This window comes from Nannobrachium achirus, assembly GCF_963921795.1.
Source record: "Nannobrachium achirus genome assembly, chromosome: 11".
In the NCBI taxonomy this organism is placed as follows: domain Eukaryota; kingdom Metazoa; phylum Chordata; class Actinopteri; order Myctophiformes; family Myctophidae; genus Nannobrachium; species Nannobrachium achirus.
The window spans coordinates 54,892,010-54,907,248 of record NC_137820.1 but is presented as its reverse complement, the minus strand read 5'-3'; the positions used below and the strand labels follow the sequence as shown (position 1 = coordinate 54,907,248).

At 42.7% G+C, this 15,239-nt stretch overlaps 1 protein-coding gene across 1 annotated transcript in view; it reads left to right on the top strand.

The window, feature by feature from the left end:
- pard6a (par-6 family cell polarity regulator alpha) overlaps positions 1–14,071 on the top strand; it is a gene marked incomplete at both ends in the record, with an annotated part of 35,669 nt that extends 21,598 nt beyond the window's left edge. The window contains 4 exons of the mRNA XM_080736388.1: positions 10,245–10,531; positions 10,970–11,095; positions 13,100–13,296; positions 13,747–14,071. Of these exons, the coding sequence (XP_080592514.1) occupies positions 10,245–10,531; positions 10,970–11,095; positions 13,100–13,296; positions 13,747–14,071 (935 nt within the window). The remainder of the gene's footprint in view (positions 1–10,244; positions 10,532–10,969; positions 11,096–13,099; positions 13,297–13,746) is intronic.
- Positions 14,072–15,239: the final 1,168 nt, after the last annotated feature.

Below are 15,239 nucleotides of genomic sequence, written 5' to 3'. Positions count from 1 at the left end.
CAATCCACAACCTCCACCCTTCCAGGGACCCCCGCAGCTCCAGGGACCCCCGCCAAATTTTTTAAAACACATTTTTGAATACTGCTCCTACAGTTTTTGCCCTAAAATCACACAAATCGCTACACAGTATGTCTACACTTATCTCATCAACATGGATCTGTCCCATATAGCGCCACCATCAGGTCGATTTTTTAACACATTTTTGGACCTAAACCTTTTTTTTTTTAATTTTTTTTTTCAAACTTTTTTTTTTTCAAAACATTTTTTTTACAAACTTTTTTTTACACTAAAACACAGATTTTATATTGACTGTGTCAATTCTTGTTTGCAGTTCTTTGCAGTTCTTTGCAGTCTGTGAACAGTTTCCTGTAGTTTTTTCGGTGTGGAGGCACCTTAAGTGTCTTGCTGAGGGAAACTTCGACACATTGCAGAGGCCTGGAATCAATCCTGAGAGCTTTTCCTTCCCAGGCGGGCGCTCTTGAGGTTCTTGTGGTTAATTACGCCACAAACATTCTCCCTTACGTTTCCTTTCTTTAAAATGTTGAAAAATGAAAGAAGAAAAATGGAAAAGAAGACATATGAGGTATGAGATAGCTACATGAACCTTAGCGTCCCTTTTCTGGGCAACGATCTGAAAATGTTGGAGACTGCTGTGTGGTTGAAGTGGTTGAAGTACTGTGCACAGGGGAGAGAACCCACATGTTTGCATTCCACTATAGAATTGTTGAGCACTCCACTCACATTATAAATAAAATACTAAAATTGCATTTTAATGAACCAGTGCAAATATTGCAGTGGAAACATCCAAACAAGTGTCAGCCCTGATGCTGTGGGAATTAACCATTTGAACCCCATGACCCATATTTCTGGGAGAACAATTTTGTCAAAAATAAGCCGATCTACAAGCCCACAACGTGATGTAGATCGGCTATTTTTGGCATTAAGTGGTTAAAAGATGCATTTGGCTGTGGAAGGGTGAATCTCTTCAATTGTTCACGGAAGTGCGGTTGATACATATAGGATACACTGTTATGATTGAGGAAAACTATAATCACTCTTTTTATTTCTCTTTGTGTGTGTGTGTGTGCGTGCGTGCATGCGTTTGTGCGTGTGTGTGCGTGCGTGTAAAGGGCTTAGCAGTGTCTATACCTTCAGGCTGCAGTCTGGTTCTTCCTTCTGTTGTTCTGTCTGTCTGCCCAGTCAGGAAACAAACACACACACACACACACACACACACACACACACACACACACACACACACACACACACACACACACAAACTCAAACTCGCACAACATGGTTGTACTTACAGTTACAAGGGCCTAGACTAGAGAGAGGGTACGTGGTGTAATCTGTGTGTACGTGTGTGTGTGTGTGTGTGTGTGTGTGTGTGTGTGTGTGTGTGTGTGTGTTTCTCTCACCATTAACGCTGATGTCAGTGGATCAATACTAGTGCTCAGAACAGACATGACGCACGCACGCACGCACGCGCGCACGCACGCACACACACACACACACACACACACACACACACACACACACCCACACGCACGCACGCACACACACACACACACACACACACACACACACACACACACACACACACACACACACACACAGAGAGAATAGAAATAAAGGAAGGAGGAGGGGCTGTGATGAGAGGAAAATAACAAAGAAAGGTAGAGACTGGAGGAGAGGAGAGGAGAGGAGAGGAGACAGACTGATGGAGACAGATCAAAGGAATGTAGTAGGAGGAATGTAGCAGGGCAGGTATTTGTCTCCAGCAGAGAGTCTGTGTTGGGTTGGGTTGGGTTGGGTTGACGTATGGCTAACAGGCGTAATGCTACAATCATTTAGTTTATGCATTCAGTCATACAGATCATACAGATAGGCTGTGTTACAGTATGCTTTATTTGTGCTCCATTGTGCTACAGTGTCAAAAAAATAAGACCAACGTGTTGCATTGTGAACTTGTAGATATGCTATGCAACACGTAGGTCTTCTTTTTTTACACTGTCGTAAAAACTCGAAAAGAAAAAAAAACAACGATTTATTTTTGGGGAGCATTGTAATAGTAGTATTACTAAGGGTGTAACGATACATTTAATAGCGGTACGATACACATCACAATACAGTTACTGTACAAGGGCCTAGACTAGAGAGAGGGTATGTGGTGTAATCTCTGTGTGTGTGTGTGTGTGTGTGTGTGTGTGTGTGTGTGTGTGTGTGTGTGTGTGTGTGTGTGTGTGTGTGTGTGTGTGTGTGTGTGTGTGTTTCTCTCACCATTAATGCTGATGTCAGTGAATCAATACTAGTGCTCAGAACAGCCATGACCCATGCGTGTGTGCACGGAATGTAAAAGTAATTAGACCCATCTTTTTCATTTTTCTAATTAAAATGGCTAAATACAAGGCACAGGTACTTAGTATCCATACAATCGATTGTTTGCATTGTAAAATGATACGATACGATACAAAGACAAACGGTATACGATATTTAGCTGTTTGCATATCGAAATAGTAGATCGTTGCACATTTTTTCGATTCACTTACTATATCGTTACACCCCAACAAGTATTACTGTCTAAATTTAGAAATGGGTAATATGTTGCATCACAATGGTCAGCAGACAAAGTGACGTGAGTGAGATGAAAAAACCTGGGTGAAATGTGTCAATCTCAACAGGAAACATCGGTATATATTAAAAAGACATTTCAAATAGAGAAAGTGATCGATGGAATGATCGCTAAAAAAGATAATCAATAGTTGCAGTCCTATCGCTTATTTCCCCATTGACCTTGCCTTCATTAACCTGTGACCTCCTCTTCTCTCATAACTTGTACTCCTGTGATCTGCTGTCCTTCCCTCTCCTCCGCCCCCCCAACACACGCACGCACGCACGCACTCACACACACACCCCTCTGTGACTTACCTCCCCTCCTGTCTGCGTCAGCAGTTGGTATGTTCTAGCCTCTCCCCCGTGTCTGCGTCAGCAGTTGGTATGCTCCGGCTGTGTTTAATAAGCTTCCCTCGGTGGGGGACTAAAAGTCATAATGTGGGTGCAAGCTGGGGGACACTGAGACCCACACACAACTCTGTACACCAGTGTTTCTCAACCTTTTTTCTGCATGGGCACGCTTTTCATGTCCCAAGAATCCATGGGCACACCAACATAATACGCGGGTGTAAATATCGTCACTGTCGGGAAGAAACCTTGTATCTCCAAGTTTCAAATTTGTATGTTCCTTCGCAAAGTAAAACCCTGCTTCATCATACAAGGCTGTTGCACAACAGTAGTGAAAACAGCAGATCTACAAGCTGCGAGGCGTTGTGTGCTTGTAGATCGGCTGTTTTCACTAGTTTAAATCATTTTTAAAATGATAAATACAATACTGGCTTTCAAGCAGTTTCAAGGGGCACACTTGACCATTCTCAGGGGCACACCAAAGGTCCCCAGGCACAGTGGTTGAGAAACACTGCTGTACACAGTAAGGAATACAGGCAGACAGACAGAGACAGAGAAAGACAATGGAAATCATATGCAACTGTACATACGCTGGTGTTCTCTTTTTTTGCTTCTCTTTTTTGCGCGTGAATTATTATTATTATTATCTATGCTGCTGCATTGTCTGAAGGAAGCCCAACAAAAACAGGTTTTACGGGGCGCCCGCTGGCCTACTGGTCCAGGTGCATGCCGCGTAGGCGTGTGGATGCCTGGCGGCATCGCCGGTTCGGTTTCCGATCCGGACGACCTTTGGCGTGTGCAGCGCGCTGTGAGCTTGTAGATCGTCTATTTCCACTATCAATGTTCTTTATAATAGTATAAAGTTGTCAAATATGTCTGTAATTTCTTTGTATATTTATGTGTCATATCTGCCATGTGCAACTTCAAAGCCTAAAAGCCAAACAGAAATGTAATTGTCAACGACAAAAACACAATTATATCGTTAATCGCAATTATTTGAGTGACAATTAATCATCATGTAAAATGTCATAATTGTGAAAATGTCATAATATGTGTACCTGTACACAAGATGTAACAATAAAGCACAAGCTTGAACCTTGAATAGAGGTTCTGCTGTGTGTGTGTGTGTGGCGGAGCATGTGGGATGTGGATACTGGATTGTAGCTTTTTGCAGGATGTATCAAATCCAACTTTATTTATTTTTGTTTCGCAAGGCAAGGCCAAAGGATTGACCCATTGGATCTATTTCCAATCTGCAAGCACCAAAAGTCTTCTATATGACCCCAGTATGCAGTGGATGGCTGTTTGACCTTTAGGAGCTGTGTGTGTGTGTGTGTGTGTGTGTGTGTGTGTGTGTGTGTGTGTGTGTGTGTGTGTGTGTGTGTGTGTGTGTGTGTGTGTGTGTGTTTGTGTGTGTGTGTGTGTGTGTGTGTGTGTGTGTGTGTGTGTGTAGTACATACTGTACATGCCTGCATATCGTCGTTGTTGGGTGGAAACCTTGTATGTCCAAAACCGTTAGTTTTTAGCATTAAAAAAATGAACTAGGTGTGAGGTGTTGTGTGCTTGTAGATCTGCTGTTTTCACTACTTTTGTGCAACGGCCTTGTCTGATGAAGGAGGGTTTTACTTAGCGAAAAAACGTACACATTTGAACCTTGGAGGTACAAGGTTTCTGCCCGACAGTGACAATATGTATGTGATCTATGCTGGCACTTACACAGGAACACACACTGTTTAACCCTTTGACCCAGATCAGATTTAGCTTTTGCCAAACACCGCCAGAGATCAGGATCAAATCTGGATTAAAATAACCCCTCGCATCGCCCTCCCATCTAGGCTTGTCACGATACTGGATTTCTAACTTCGATACGATATTATGAAACATTTCGATACTCGATACCATTTTCGATACCACGCAACCAAAGCAATTTCAGTGCAAAAATGTTTATTTTTATTTAAAGAAAAATACAGAACTTCTTGAGGTAGATGGTAGTGCACTTTTTAAAGGCCTGCCTTTGATTTTTTCACATTCTAAGTACAAATAGGCCTTTAAAATAACTAGGAATAAGCCAAAGTAGGAAGGACACACATAAAATTAATGTTGGTGTAAACCAACGAGAGGTCAAAACTGATCAATATTATCGATATTATTGATAATATCGATATTATCGATATTATTGAAACTATGGAAAAGTCATATTGAAAATCGATACTATATTCAAAATCGATACTTTTCGATAAATCGATATTTTTGACAACACTACTCCCATCATCACTGTCTATTTCCAATACTGCACTGCTCAGCTGTGTTGTCTGTGTACCCTGAAAGCCCTCAGTGATTCAGTGTCTGTGTTATAGATGTTGCCCCATTCACCTATCTGCTGTTACTAGAAAGGAAAAACATCCAAAGCACAATGGACCAGCCACTATGGTCTTTATCGCCATTGTTGTATGGTCTCCTAGCAACTAGTGGCTTATTGTATACAAGTCTGGAGTTAAACGCGCGTGTGTGTGTGTGTGTGTGTCTGCGTTTCATATGTTTCAAATGTACGAGCGTGTGTGCGTACAGCCAGATGACACTTTATTAATCCCCAGGGGGGATGCGTGTGTGTGTGCGTGTGTGTGAGCACTGTGCGTGTTTGCGTGGTGGGGGATGGAGTTTGTGTTGTCTGGATCTCTATGATAATAAGAGGATCAGACTGTACAAGTCCTTCTGCACTGATATTGTGTGTGTGTGTGTGTGTGTGTGTGTGTGTGTGTGTGTGTGTGTGTGTGTGTGTGTGTGTGTGTGTGTGTGTGTGTGTGTGTGTGTGTGTTTGTGTGTGTGCCTTCTGGGTAAAACATGTGAAATCACACAGAAGCGAGCCTCTCTATACTCTGTTTGGCTAGTCTAGTCTGATATGACTTCCTGGTTGGTGGAGTGTACCAGTACAGGCATGGCTGTGCATTGATAATGTTATTGCTTAACATGAGCTGTCAGTACGTTTCCTCCTCCTGGTCTGTTTGTGTTATTACAACAACAACTAGCTCACTACATCCTCCCAAGCCCATTAACCACTTACTGTAAAGACTCTATTCTTAGAGAAACGGATGAGAGTGACAACTATAATTGGGTCACTTTTTCCCTGTCTCTTTGCCAAAAATAGACGATCTACAAGCTCAAGCTGTGAACTTGTAGATCTATTTTTGGCTAATGTCCAAATTATTTTGTGGGGTCCCCAGATGATTAGCTTAATGTAAAAATGTCTCACTCAACGTTAAACAAACAACAAAAACAAAGTGTATACAGGGTATCTTCACATTTATAAAGTGACAATTTAAGGATTTTCAAGACCAAACTGTCAAATATTAAGTAAGCTAGAGGCGAACATTGTGAAAATAGCAGATTTACATGCTAGATCTGCTATTTTCACAATACTTATCTGTGGATCTGAGTCACATTAAATGTAAGATCTACAATTCCAAGTGCTTGTCAGGGTGGGGGTCCCAAGTCCCTATTTGCTTATTTTGGGCTAAAAGGTTTGAGAACCCCTGACATACTGTATATATTTGATGGCTTCATGGTTTTCCACTGATTGTAGCGTTTTAGATTGGGATCAGTAACATCTTCGGGTTTCTGATTCGTTTGGGAGCAAAAACAACCTACGTCATCTTGTAGTCATAGATGGACTACACTTTGGCCTCAAAGATCAAACCAGAAACAGTTTTAACCCAAAATAATTCCCACTCAAGGGCATAATTTTAGGGCCTACCCAATAAAATCCTTGATGCGGCGTAGTTTTGCTTATTTTTTTAAAGGTTTGTTTGGTATATCCATCTTTTAGTCCAACTCGTAGCGAGCTAGCGACTGGCAAGACTACACTTCTCCAGCATTTAAATAGGGATTTGGCAAACAAACAGGGGGGGGACCAAAACAAAGCAACGTCGCGTCATCTGCCATGCCTAGACCGGATCACACAGTCCGTTTAAAACGAATACCAGGCTTTCCTCCGAGGTCGACAGTCTGGTGACGCGAGGATAGGAGCGTTTCGAACATCACAGAGAAGCCTGCGGCGATGACAAAATGTCAGATTCAAAGGAACATAATAGCAAATTCACTGAGGTGGGAGACATCATGGCATTTAGGCTAAATCCCACAGCGACCAATGACAGATCATCTCTCTTGTCTGTCTTCTATGTAAAGTAGCATCTAATCAAAAATGGCATATAAACTATCCTATCTAAACCTATATATGATATATCTGAGTGTAAATGTAAATATCGCTTGCTTTTCACTGCAATGCACCAACCTCACCAAGTCAAATTCCTTAGTATGTGAAAATAGAAAATACAGAAATTCTGAAGAAAAACTAAAAACCAAAATGGTGTTGAGATCCAAGATGATGTTGTGTGATCTCCAGAGAGAGAGTGACACTGATGTCAAGATCATTCTTTCGTCTTGTACAGTATAACAATGATGGGATTATACAGTAGATGGGAGATTTAGCGTAATCTGTCTGTGTGTCTAATCTGTTTGATTATCTCAACCCTGAACGCTGATCCTCCACATCTGGACCCACAGACAGAGATGTTACTACAGTGTCTTTTCTTAACCACTTTCAACCTGGCCTCTACAGGTATATTGTCATTTTTGGCTAAATGTTTCAAATATTTCTGAATAGGATATTTTTCATATGAATATTTCAGAATATTTCTAAACAAACACTATCAATAAAACGCACGCACGCACGCACGCACGCACGCACCCACACACACACACACACACACACACACACACACACACACACACACACACACACACACACACACACACACTCAATACAGTACATAGTAAACTTGACCTTTGGCTCTGTACTTGGTCTGCTCCTTTTCACTCAACTCCAATCCTCTTCTCACACGCATTGTGAGTTTGTAGATAGGCTGTGTTACCCCCCATAATAGGGACACTAGGTTTCATGTGGTTATTTGCCTAGACAGAGCTATGTTTTTGTATAGTACCGGTACATGAACACCGTTACACCTCCCCCTTCATTTAATGAAGCTTTCCTCCCCTACATCAGTTTTCATCTGTCTTATTTCTCCTGGTACAGTCTTGCACTCCTCTACTAAGGTTTCTGGCCATGGATTAGGTTGAATTAATAGGATTAGAGTAATCTGATTAAATCCATTCCAGTGGAAGAACACTTTCTTTCTTTGAATATTTTACTGCATAGTTTGTGACTTGTTCTGATGATGGTTATTGTAACTGCCCTGCATAATGCTCTGAGGCTAAATGCCTAGTTTATAAATGATCCTCGTCACTTAACGTTTGAGTATATCACTAGTCTTTTACAAGAGCTAGCGTGAATGCTAGTTTTGACTCAGTTGGAACTTGGAAAGTGCCGGCAATACATACTTTATAGGATTCATGACTAGGCTTTGAAATCCTGTTCTGCATGACGCCGTGTGCAGTTTTGCAACAGTATAACGACCAAGGTTAAAACGTTTTAACAAGAGCTTGTTACTAAGTAATAACGACATCGGGCCCAGACGGTTGGCATAACCGTCTGGGCACCTATGCTGATAATCCAGCCTGACAGCATGTCACGAGTTCGAGTCCCGATCCCGACGCCCTTTGCTGTGTGTCATCTCCCCCATCTCTCTCCCCATTTCCTGTCAGTCTACTACAGTATGCTATTATTCCAAACGTAGGAGACGGTGGAGGAAGGAGCGCTTCTTTTCCGTTCACCAGCGTCGGCTACTCGCCAGCGTCAGGGTTACTGAGGTTGGGGTTAGGTTTAGGCATAGTTTTACTGAGGTTAGGGTTAGGGTTAGAGTTAGGCATAGTTTTACTGAGGTTATGGTTAGGGTTTGGGTTAGGGTTAGGCATCGTTTTACTGAGGTTAGGGTTTGGGTTAGGTTTAGTCATAGAGGTTAACGTTCACACCCGCTCGGTCCAAGTGACCACAGCCGAGCACTCCAGACCTCCGCTCCAGCCAATCACAAGCCGCGCCTTCTAATTTATGCAACACCGTCTCCTATGTTTGGAATAATCGCCTACAGTATATAGTACTGTATCTATCAATAAAGGCAGTAACGACACTGGATCCATTGGAACACAGGTTATTTCTTTTTTATAATGGTTTGGACATACAAGGTTTCTTCCTGACAATGACGTTATCCCCTGAGTCTACTCTATATCATAGCTTGTCCTACCTAGCAGTATCTGCCCTGTATTTGTCTGCCCTATATTTTATTATTCATGGGTTCCATTTGTAGTCCTACACCAGCCATGTTGATGGCCAACACAGTTGTTCTGATTGGCGTAGAACATTGGTTCCATGCCAATCAGACAAATTGAAAAACCTGTGTTGGTCATCAACATGGCTGTTTAGGACTACAAATGCAACCCATAAAATAAAATAACAATGATTAATGAGCATTTTTTTAATGGATATGCCTGTGCTTATTCTCACCCTATTCTATTATCTGACTTGCTTCATTTTGTCAGACGCATTGGCCTTTTGTTTGATGGTGGAGGTGCCTCTGTGGCCTTCTGTGGCAGTGTGGGAATCTGAAGATGCATGCAGCCCAGCCCACCTACAGTATCTGACCACTTTGACAACCACTTTAAGTGGTCAGATGGGTGGGCCGCGAATGCTTTTGAGATGTTCAAGTGGGCCCTGGTCCAGAAAAGGTTTAGAACCGCTGGGATAGACCCCTGCAAAGATAGGCTGTAAAAACACTCCCTCACACACAGACCGTTGGGGTAATGGATACGTTCATGGAATTAGATCCATGGCATAATATTTGTGGACTAAAACGCCTTCGTTTCCGCCACAACAAAAGTGAAGAACGACAACACTGTGGTGTGATGTACTCTACTGTTGTACTCTCTCTCTCTCTCTCTCTCTCTCTCTCTCTCTCTCTCTCTCTCTTTCTCTTTCTCTCTCTCAACCTCTATCTCTCTCTCTCTCAACCTCTATCTGTATCTATGCTTCAATCTGCCTCTTGCCCTTTCTCCCACATCTCGCTGGATGGAAGTTATCTCAGTACATCCTGAGATTGCGAAGGCAATCTTTCACTCAGACTGGCTGCCTGTCTCTCTCTTGTAATTTACCCTCATTAACCCTGGCATTCCTAGTTGGGGTCGAAAGAAATCCCTTTTTGATAATAAAATAATAGAAATTGCAGATTTGCAGATAACATTGTAGATCGGCTATTGGCTATTTGCCATACAACAAAGTGCATGAAAATGATGCTCAACTTCTCTCTCTCTCTCTCTCTCTCTCTCTGTTCCAGAAGACGAGCCTGTAGTCTTCACCAACTCCCTCCAGCGGCGCAAAAAGGGGTTGGGCTTGACAGGGCTACGCCCAACCGGCTCCGGCTCCACCCACCAAAAGAACAAGCCAGGCCTACGGATTGGCTTACCACAGGACTTCCGACAGATCTCCTCCATCATTGACGTGGACATTTTGCCGGAGACACACCGCCGCGTACGGCTCCACAAGCACGGCACCCATAAACCCTTGGGGTTCTACATCCGCGACGGAGTGAGCGTACGGGTGACATCGCAGGGGGTAGAGAAGGTAAGACAACGCAGAGAAGGTCACTGGTGATGGTGGAATATCTCTTGATGGTCGATATCCTGAATACAAAATTGTATTTTTGTTCGGAAAGTCTTTCCCTTTGGATTTGCAACCAGTGGGGATTCTGGGCTCCAAGCTCAAGAGCAGGTTCTTTCAACACGTGCATTTAATTAAGATTAGTAATGATGATGAAACTCGGATGTTTCATTCCTTCCTCCCACTTTCCATTTCTGTCTTCGTCCCTTTTTTTATCATCTCCACCGTTCTATATTTTTATATCATATGTAAGCTTCTGTAATATCAAACGACAATGCTTGATGTTTTAAGACCTGTTTCAGTCAAATGTACTGCATTACTGTCATCTCCTCTCTCATGTAGAGTACTCTCTACTTCTTTCCTATGATCTCATGTGCTTCTCTCTTCTCCTTACCTCTCCAGGTCCCTGGGGTGTTTATATCCCGGCTGGTACGTGGGGGGCTGGCAGAAAGCACAGGGCTGCTGGGTGTCAATGACGAGATCCTGGAGGTCAATGGCATCGACGTGGCGGGAAAATCTCTGGATCAGGTGATTACTGAGAAACAGGACAGGAAACTTGTTCAAAATAAACAACACACGCAGGCTAATTTATTGCGAGCGTGTGTGTATGATGCCTACCTAATCCTGTGTACAACTAGGCCGATCAGCATCACATTTCTTGTGCACACTATACCAGCAGGGCAAGAACCTGAATGTTTTTCAACAGCAACAATGCCATTTTTATGAATTTACTGTATAGAGCGGCCATCCCTCCAGGCTATGGGACAAGCATCCCATGGGGCTATAAGGAGTGTCAAACAAACCAAACCCCTTGACATTGTTAAGAGTACTTATGTTCACCAAAGAATGCACCAAAACTGTCTTGAAATCACAGACATGTACAGTACAGTTGGTGAACAAGCATGCTGGAGTTGAAAATAACATGTTTTGGACAACGGGATTGGGACATCTTTACTGATGATCTCTCTCTCTCTCTCTGTCATGTGGATGTGGGCAGCGAACACATTTGGTTGACTGTTAATACAAACATAATTGACACAAGGCATTAACAGTTCTACTGCCAGATTTATTATTTATTTATTGGGGCTGGTGCCAACAGAAAGCAGCTTACCTTTGCGATGTTATAGAAAAAGATCTATTAATTTTTTTCAAACGATTTTATTTTTATTTTTATTTATTATATGTGTTCTGTAGCCAAGCTGACGGCAGAGGGCAGCCTTATGCAAAGAATAGGTGTGAATTGGGCGGCTCCGCTTGCCGTCGTTCAGAGCATAGAAATGCATAATCTAGATCAGGTCCACAGAGAACAGCCAGGAAGTGAATTGGACATCATTGATGTATACGTGTGGTGGAGATTTGAAAGCAGCATTACGGGAGATGTTTTTACTGTACACACCCGCGCGACCCCTCATCAGCTTACAGTCATCAGACAAGGTAAAAGAACGAGCGTTCGTATTGGCAACGAGCTGGGTTCAAAATTGGGGCGAACGGGAACGTCCGAAGCGGTAAAAGAGTTAAAAACCAGACTGACTTTGTGTATCACAGAGAGGGATTTGAATGATAGCCAGCCAGACAGTCAGACAGACAGAGTCTGGCAGAACGGTGGAGAGAGGTAGACAATAAATGTGTACGAGAGAGAGGGAATAGGACAGTAGGGACACAGTGCTGCTGTTATTAGGGCATGCCTCCTGGCAGAGATTTGTGCTCCACTGAGAGCGACTTTCTAGTTTAGTTATAGTTTTATCTGAGGATCTGTAACATGCAGGGAATCTTCCTTGAGTCACAACACAATGTGGAATCAGGCCAGTTGGTTTGAGACACTCAATCCAGAGGCAGAATACAAAGCAGAGAGCATGTAGTAGGAAGTACTGGGAGGCCATGAAGGCCGAAGGCTTAACCACTTAAACCCTCTAGTCTAAACCCGAGTTGGATCTGTACTTTATACTTGCTTTTTTCTCTCTACACCAGTGGTTTTCAACCTTTTTCCACATCAAGGTCCATTATTTATTGGGCATTTGAGCCACAAACCACCATTTAGATAGAGGTTTTGTCCACATTTCTATCATTGCTGCATTGATGTGGCACCATAGAAGAGATAACAGGCAAATGTTGATCAAAGTATCAATTCTTCTACATTCTCTCAATTGTCTAGACTTAATTAGACTTTATTGTAAATTAAGACCACACTCTCGAGAGTTAAAGGGGCATCTATAAGAGTTCATTTTGTTACCAACTCTCCATCATTTAGCTGGGGACCACTGGTTGAAAACCACTGCTCTACACCAAAACTCTTGACCAAAAATAGCTGATCTATACGCTCACTGTGAGTTTGTAGATCCTCAGCGCTGAAGAAGACCGTCAAGGTTCAATTGTGTCTGTTGTTCCATCTGGGAACGGCAAATAAAACTATGAAAAGGACCCTTATTGAGTGCTGAATGTCTTCTTCTTGTCATGATATTGTCGGGACATGCACCTTGAGACGTACCTTTAATTGGAAGTGTTGCGGGCATTCTCTTTTCTCTCTCACTTCAGGTGACAGACATGATGGTGGCCAACAGTCACAACCTCATAGTGACAGTGAAGCCAGCCAACCAGCGGAACAACGTGGTGCATCGTGGGAGCAAAGTCTCGGCCGGAAACACTTCTACAGGCTCAGCCGGGTCCACAGGCTCCGCCCCTTCCCATGACTCGCCCAGCCCCGCCTCTCAGAGCAACCCCATGACTGCTAGGTGAGACTGGTTCACAATGAGGCCTAGAGCGGCGCTTCTCAAAGTGTAGTCCGAGGGTCCTCAAGTGGGTTCCAGGGGGTCCCCAGCTAAATGCGTTTATTTATTTATTTTATTATTATTTTCCATGTTTCCTGACCTCAATTACACACAAAAAAAACCTGACCTTTCAACATTCAGTGGTTTTTCTGTAATCTGTCGTTTTTTTTTAATAATTAGGCTCAGAAAGGTGAGTTAATTTGTCTCTGGACGTACGCATCATCATCCAGGGGAGGGTGTGGTTGTAGGGGAGCCTATTAAAAAACTACAGATTACAGAAATACCACTGAATGTTGAAAAAACCTTTAAAAGTGTCTGTATTGCTCCAATATGGCCTGAACCTTTTACAAAGTTGTTGGATGCACTTTTCCCACTGCTCTTAACATGTTGCCATGTCCTCTGCCACAACTACAGCAACAGCGTTGCCGAGGGCGACAGCGAAGACGACGACGACGACCTCATCATCGAGAGTGACAACGTGCCGACGTACGTTTCGCACCGCGTGACCAACGGCAACAACGGAAACCACAACGTCGCCATCTCGCTCGGCAGCATGAGGCACGAGTCTTCCGCCGTGCAGAGGCCCCTCCCGCAGAGCGTCTCCATGCCCAGTAGTGTCGGCGTGTCCTTGAGTGACACTTCGCTGACCACGCCCATTAACAATGACAGCCCTGCCCACACAAACAGCAGCAGCAGCCAGGAGAGCATGAGGGAGGACGGCAACATTATAACACTGTAACCATGACAACCAGGATGTAAGGCCACCAGGACCACCTCAGAACACACATAATATCCATGTCTCCACAACACTTATTTTTATTTAATTCTAGTTTTTCTTTTCCTTTGATCAAGAATGGGTCCTGAATATGGATGGATGGATGAATGAATGAATGAATGAATGGATAAATGAATGGATATATATATATATATATACACAGTATATATGGATAGATGATACTGATAGATAGATAGATAGATGGGTAGTGAGAAAAGAATAGGAGAGACACAAGAGATGGGGAGGTGGTAAGGTCACACTTTTCTCTTCAAGCGCGCAGCCTATAAAAAAAAGGTTTAGCAAAAACAAAAAGATGCGATTGTGGTGAAAATGTGAAAACGTTTATTTCATCACTTCTTGCACCGCCAAGATTGAACTAGCCAAAGTCACTCTTAACTAATTTAATGTTAAGAGCTCCAAGCAAAAACCTCATCCAGTATAAAACAATTTAAGCAGCAGGGAAGTGCTGCGGGTTTTGGCAAGGCACAAGATGCCTGCTTAAAGTTTTATTAAGCCATTGCTCATAGATAATTAGAATGAAACAAATTCTAATATGAGTAAATGTCATTAATCAGCCTATAATGCCAGACATAGGACCATGTGATGGCACTAATGACATGACATTACAACTACAGTAGGCTATATGATATGGGAATAAGACACCTACTAGTTGTCAATAAAGTTAATTATTTTGGAGCAGACAGAGCACCTGATAAGACACTATGTTTATTGTAGTTCGGACGTTGTTGCAGTTTCCTCTCAGGAGAGGGAGGCAAGAATTGTAGCTTTAATAATATACATTTGTTGGAGAGGAAATGGAGCGGTACATGGAAAGAGAAGGATATACGTAACATGATCTGTTGAACATGTGCCAATTTTGTCATACGACATAGTAGCATAAATTAGCCTCAAGGTTCAGTGCATATGGCAGTAGCACATATTGCCTGAAAAACAGCATCGTAACGCACATTTTCTCGTCTGAACCCAGCCATGTTTTTTCAGTACATCAAGAAAATACCACTTTCCTCAGGCAACTTTTATTTTGACATTTGAGATGACTAGCATGAGAGAACACGAAAGGGCTATACTGTATGTACAATTGTTCATAGATTGTGAAGATGTGGAATTGTTA